Source organism: Solanum pennellii, chromosome 8 (assembly GCF_001406875.1).
Source record: "Solanum pennellii chromosome 8, SPENNV200".
NCBI lineage: Eukaryota > Viridiplantae > Streptophyta > Magnoliopsida > Solanales > Solanaceae > Solanum > Solanum pennellii.
The window spans coordinates 69,469,912-69,476,749 of record NC_028644.1 but is presented as its reverse complement, the minus strand read 5'-3'; the positions used below and the strand labels follow the sequence as shown (position 1 = coordinate 69,476,749).

Genomic DNA, 6,838 nt, shown 5'->3' with positions numbered 1-6,838 from the left:
CTACTAATTGTAGGTCCCTTCCTATCCTTTTTTTTGCTTCTTTTTTCAAAATATAAATTATAAACATTCTAGACCAACCAAAATATATATCCCACTTTATTCCAATAAAAATATCAAAATTCCCCTTTTCTCTTTTTCTTTTTTCCAAGGGACGATATTGCTCATCGCGTTGATTGTTTGAGTCTATATTTCGTTTTTATTTGACGTGATGACATTAAACGAGAAATGTACTAATACAAAAGAAGAGATTTGAACATTTGTTCTTTTTGTATATTTAAGAATGATATAATTTACGAGTCGTATGTATGGATGATCGTTAGTGTACATCCATTACTTATCATCGATAAGAGATGCTAAAAAATGTTGGCAGGGTTCAGAAAGAGAATAACATGAAATTTAGAATATCTACGGGCTGGTAAAATTTGATCTGTATGTTTTTTTATTTAAATCTAAATGGATAATCGTTCCATTTATTAAGAACTTAGAATTGTTCATTGTGTTGATCGCTTGAGTCCGCTATATTTTAATTTGATGTGAATCGTGATGACATTAAACGAGAAACGTACTAATACAGAAAGGAATTTGAATATCTATTCTATCTGTATATCAAGAAATCGTCTTTCTATACATAAATAGATAAATTTTTATTAAGAACGGTATGTTCTGCAAGCCATAACTAGGGAGGGTCGTTAGATGACATTCATCACATTTCACCAGTTAGAGAGGTTTTCTTTGATACATTAAGAAAAAAGATGTTCACAGTGGCTAAAAAAACTCGATCGTAGAATTTAAAACACCTACATGCTGGTCACGCAAAATTGGATTTATTGATTTTTAAAAAGATATATGAAATTGTTCCATTTACTAAGAACTTGTATTGGACCCCTCATTCACATGTTACATTTTTTTTGAAAATAAATCTTGTAAGATTTCACAAAATATTTAAGAAAGATAATAATCAGAAAAGGCTGATTTTCTTCAGGCAGAAATCAGGAGAAAATGAGAGGGACATTTTGTTGTGTTTAGGTTCTTTAAAGATGTCCAATATAGAAAGTTTGATTTGCTGTCAATTTGTTGGTCATGTAAGAGAAAAATAAAAACTATATTACAAATAAAGTCTAATTAATGTAATTCTTGTATTTTGTCTGATAATATATGGGCAATATATGTTTTTTAAAAAAATTTTTTTTGTGATGCAGAAGGGTCTGTTTGGGTGTTACAGTGTAACAACAGAGAAAGGCCTAGTTGATTGTCCAAAAATTTGTCATTTCTGAATCAATAACAGCTCATCATAGGACCACTTATTACCATGTTGAGTTTGATATTGATTTTACAAAACAAGTTAACTGTTTTTTGAAATTCTTGTAGACTCCTTTTTTATCACTAAATACCGAGAGAAAAGAAAATAAAAGAATCGCAAAAAAAGAATAATCATCTTATATATAGATCTCCTTTTTGGGAAAAGGAATACAAAGGAGATCGAAGAAAAAAAGAATCGCGAAAAAAGAATAATCATCTTATTTTTATTCTCTATGTACGAATTGCATGTTGGCATGGAAAAAAATAAAATACCTTACCATATGGCATGAAGACATAATAATAACATATGTTCATGGTCATTAATATATCTGATATATTGTGTTTAAAATCAAAACGAACTTAATTAGTAATGTTAAAAAATTGATATATATGGAACTTTTTTATCGTGACTTCCTTTGGATTTTTGTTAATGTATGAGTATGACTATAGTCTATATATTATTAAAAGTGTCATATTGATTTTTGTGTAGGATTCTATAATTGTGAATAGAAAGGTAAAGAGGAAAAAAAGAAGATATGGGATAATCATTTTATTTCATGATTATTAATATATTGTGTTTAAAATCAAAACGAATTTACTAGTATATTTAAATCATTTATGTTATTTCACTTCTGAAAGAAATGTTAAACTTAATAATCATATTATATCTCTCCTCTATATTTAAATCACGTCTTATATAACTATACATCAAACGTATACATATTTATGATATATCGCATTCAAGATCAAAACAAGCTTGCAATTATACTTAAAACTACATATATGAAACTCCTTATAAATCACTTCTAGAAAATTTGCTAAACTCCTTATATTTGTATACAAAAATAAATAAAACTTTTTATATTGGTATACATTTTTTTTTATTTAATTGTGTATAAAAATTGCTAATTTGAGGAAAAGGACATAATCATGAGAAAAAAGGGTCCCAATGAATCATCACCTGAAGAAAAAATTGAAAACAAAATTCATATTTTTGGAAGATAAATGGAAATCTCTTCTGTCCCAAACAAACATGTTGTCAACCTATACAATTATTGCCTCATTTTCCTATAATTCCAACAATATTATTTGTGTTTCTCTAACTGAATTTTCTGACTACATTTCATATCAAAAATCACAATTCATTTTTCAACAAATTATTCCTTCATTCATTAGAAGATATTACTTATTGGTGCAAAAATTAGAAGAGAAATTAATGTATTGACAATATACAATTACTAAACTAGGACAACGTGATAAAGCTTATAAGCTGATCAAAATTAATCAGATACTTACTAAATCAAGATAAACATTTTAACTTATAAGTTGATCAAAACTAGCGAGAGTATTTACTAAACTAAGACATCAAGGTAAATTAGTCAAACGAGTAACATATTAGATAAACTAAAAACAAATCATAAGCTAAACTCAAACAAAAATCATAAGTTGGTCAAAACCAAATTGTAGTTTTAAAAGTTATTATAAGTATTTTTTGTTTAACGTACTAACATTTTGCTATTTGATTATCTCCGTTTTCAATATTTGCTAATCATCCTTTTTTATGTAAAAAAAAAACACTTCTAAGCATTAATTTCGATATTTAATGTTTTTAATTTCGAATGCTTATCAACTATTTTTAATCCGTTAATTTGCCTGATCAAATAAAGGCTCACTAATAAAATAATTGTACTATAGTGTGGCATTTAGTTAGTTAAGTCCTTTTACAACTCATACATGCCGTTTTTAATTCGTGTGGACTAGTATTTATATATCTACAAACATTATGCTAAAAGGCTATATTATAATTAATAATTATAATGTACACATGTGACCTATTTGTCCCGCTTTCTTGCAATTTACTTTACATGATTAAACACTATACTAAATTATTGTTTAATTGCACTAAAGATATCATATAATAAAACCATAAAAATATAAACAAATATAAGAATGTAGTCTAAGAAACTACAATAGTAGTAGTTGCAAATCCATCTTACATTCTTTAAGTGTAGAGTTATAATCCCGCTAACAATTCCCCGAGAATATTTGGTACGTTAGAAGAAAATTTTGTATTGTGTTTGATTGAAGGTATAAATTTATTCTGAATACAATAGTAAATTTTAGATAGAATGACATCGAAGGTTCTTGCCCTTGGATTGAAATATCAACTGGATCCCTTTACTCACGGCTTTGTTAGCTGAATACTTATTTATTAGTTGGTTAATCATGAATAAAAAGTCATTAGTACCAATGCTTTGTGAATCTTGAAATGCAACGTGGAAAAACCAAAACCAAAACTCTCATATTGTCCTCTATTATATAGTTTGTGGTACCAAAAGTTTCATCCTATACATTTATTGGTAAAAAAATATACCTTTTTTCCGTTCAACTAATGTTGGAGCACAATTAGTTAGGTAAAAAGTTCATACATTTATTCCTTTGTGTGAGCATTTTGAATTTGAATTAGAATAAAATACAGAGTGATGAGTTGAACTTAGTGTATACATATAAATAAAGGTTTGTACTATTAAGTCTAACTCTAAGATAAAGCATATGTAATCATCAAACACATTAATAATACAAGAAATCTCTAGAGTTGTGAAGATAGAAATTCTTTATTAAAAATTTCGAGTTCAATATATATTTAAAATAATCAAAACTTTAAATATTGAATACAGATATGAAATATCGAACAAAACGAATTATAAAATTTGAAGGATTGAGAATGTGTTCAGGTTAAGCATGTGTTAATGCAGGCTAAAAGCATTCATGCCATTTCATTCTTTCACCTAATTCTTGTTGCTACTAAAGTCACGTGTCCGTACACGTGCTTTTATCAGACCCCACCCCACCCCCTTCACAATAGAAAAATAATAATAATTAATTAGCAATTAAAATAATAATTAGTGAATAATTAACAATTGCTAAAGTCGTTTATTGTTATTAACAAAATAGTAATAGAAGCACAAAACACAAAAATAACACTGTACCGCAAAATCTCATCCATCATCATCACCGTTAATGTGACGGAGCTGTTACATATTAATACTACTAATCACTAATCACTCACATTAATCAACAAATTTAAACAAAACTGGTAAACTAAACATAAAATTAAATTTTAAAATACGAATATTAGACCATTTATACTTATCGCCGATGAAATCAAAGAGCCACAAGCGGGTCAGACCCAAATACATCTCCGAAATCCTGAAAGAAGTCCTCTTCGGGCCAGGATGAAGATCCGAAACTGTAATCAGTAGTACTTGACCCGAATAACATGTTATTGCAGTCGGGTAAAGTATCCGGTTCAAAAAACAAGTCGGATATGGTAATCGGATTCTCGAACTGAAACAAATCATCGGGGAAGAAACTCTCGAACGGTGGTAAATCGCAGAAGTTTTCCGACATGGAAATGTCATTTTTGTCCTTGATATCGGAGGGTAAAATCGATAATGACTCAGCTTCAGCTTCCTCGTTATTCTGAGATTCATCAAATGAAGTTGAAGCACACCGTAGAACGGACTTCGGCGAGCGTTGATCGTTGTGGGATTCTTCGCCGGAGTTGTAGCCGGAGCAGCTGGTTTTCGTCGCCGGAGGAGTGGCGAAGTTTGTGAGCGCGTCAGGTCCACGTAGCTGAATAGCCGCGTGGTCATAAACCATGGCAGCTTCTTCAGCAGTATCGTAAGTGCCTAACCATAAGCGTACACGTCTCAGTGGATCTCTGATTTCTGCCGCCCATTTGCCCCAAGGCCGTTGCCGTACGCCGCGAAACTTTTTAACATGGTTCACTTTTAGCTTACTCGCCGCCGTCGTTGCTCCGGCGGTCTTCTTCCTCCTCTTCGGTGCTGCAGCGACAACGGGAGCAGTTTCCGACGATGACCCATTTCTCAAAACCCCATTTACACTTCCATTACAGTTGCTGCTCTGCTCTATCCGAACTTCATTCACAAACTTTCTCACTCTTTGACGGCCATAAAACCCCTGTTCCCCTTCATCACTCGAAGAGTCAGTAGCATCAGCATCAGTAACAGTAATCCTTACAACTCTAGGACCGGCAGCATTCATCTCAGAGCTTCTCCTCCGACCAGTAAAAGTCTCCGGAGGTGCTGGTCTAACCATAGTGATTTGCTTTCTATGTTCAGTATACTTAACACCACTAGACAACATGGTTTGTTGGTCCATTTTTATGTGATTTTCTCAGATTCGCATTGAAAGCGAAAGTGTGAGAGAGGGCGTGAAGTAGAAAAGGGGAAAAAGATTCTACGAATAAAGACGACTAAAGAGAGAAGAGGGTCTTTAAGTTCACAAGCTTTTGTAACAGTTTTTAGTATGAAAAAAAAGTGAAAAAACAAAAATCTTCGAAGAACTGATTATGTTGGAAACCACCCCTTTTAAACCCAAAAAAAAAAGTAGCATATAAATAAAAAAGAAGATTAAGAGCTTCAAAATCTTTTTTCAAAGATAAGAATATCAAAAAAAATATGGGTTACGTCAGTTCTGCAACACCAGAAGCAGAAAAAAAGTTTCAGAAGAAAACAGAGACAGACAGAACTGTATAAAAGGAGCCCAAAAAAAAATCAACTCTGAAGAATCAATCACTTTGTTATATAAGAAGTAAAAATTAGTGAAGAAATTTGAAATTTTCAGAGAGAAAATGAAACAGAGTACAATATTGAACTGAGTGTAAAGAAGGAAGAGTAAAGAGTGGAGACCGAAACAACTGGAAATCCTATTATATAGGATCTTCTAGTCGAAACAGTGCAAAAAAAATAAAAATAATTAATTAAGACTAATTAAACAGTAAAAATGTAATTAACGGTGGGGTTCTACCGGAGGTTTAAGGTACCGGCGAATGAGGTTGAGATATTTTACGAGCCGCCGCATTTTTGGTGGAAGGTGATGGCGACACGTGGGTTATGGTCCCATTAACGGCGTGAATTAACGGTGTAGATAAGTTAAGGTGAGTCAGCAATGGGCGGAAACTTGTGAGCCTTGAAAACTGTGATTCAGGTCACGTGATACCGGACCGGGCGGTTCCGTTAATTTAGTCAGTCAAATGGTTTAAGTACTACCACGTCAGTCTATCTTTGACTAAAAAGTAAATTTAATCTCCCATATTAACATTAATTTATTTGTATTAAGTGCTTACCGATCAAATGATGTGGTGCAGTTGATACGATTATATTTTTTTTATTTAAAAATCTCAATTACGAGACCTGGATATGGAAAACACTTGTTTGAGAGAGCTTGATAAGCTTTATATGGCGTGAATCTAAATTTGAGATATCATATGTATGTTAGTAATATTATGTATTACTCCGTCTGTTCTTAATTATTTATTTATTTCTTCATTTAGATTTTTTAAAAATTTTAAATTATCAACTTCATAACTAATAAGACTAAAATGGTAAAGTTAATTTTTATTTTTGTAATAGTATTATCAATTTCGATTTAAAGGAACAAATAATTAGGAGCGGATAAATTATTATTATTTATAGCATTTTCATGTTACTTATGACCTTTCTTAAATTACTGT

At 31.2% G+C, this 6,838-nt stretch overlaps 1 protein-coding gene across 1 annotated transcript; it reads right to left on the bottom strand.

Moving 5' to 3' along the window:
• Positions 1 to 4,213: 4,213 nt before the first annotated feature.
• LOC107027210 (ethylene-responsive transcription factor CRF2) lies at positions 4,214 to 6,002 on the bottom strand. Its single transcript, XM_015228390.2, has one exon. The coding sequence runs from the start codon at positions 5,482 to 5,484 to the stop codon at positions 4,465 to 4,467; it is 1,020 nt and encodes a 339-aa protein (XP_015083876.1). The 5' UTR covers positions 5,485 to 6,002; the 3' UTR covers positions 4,214 to 4,464.
• Positions 6,003 to 6,838: the final 836 nt, after the last annotated feature.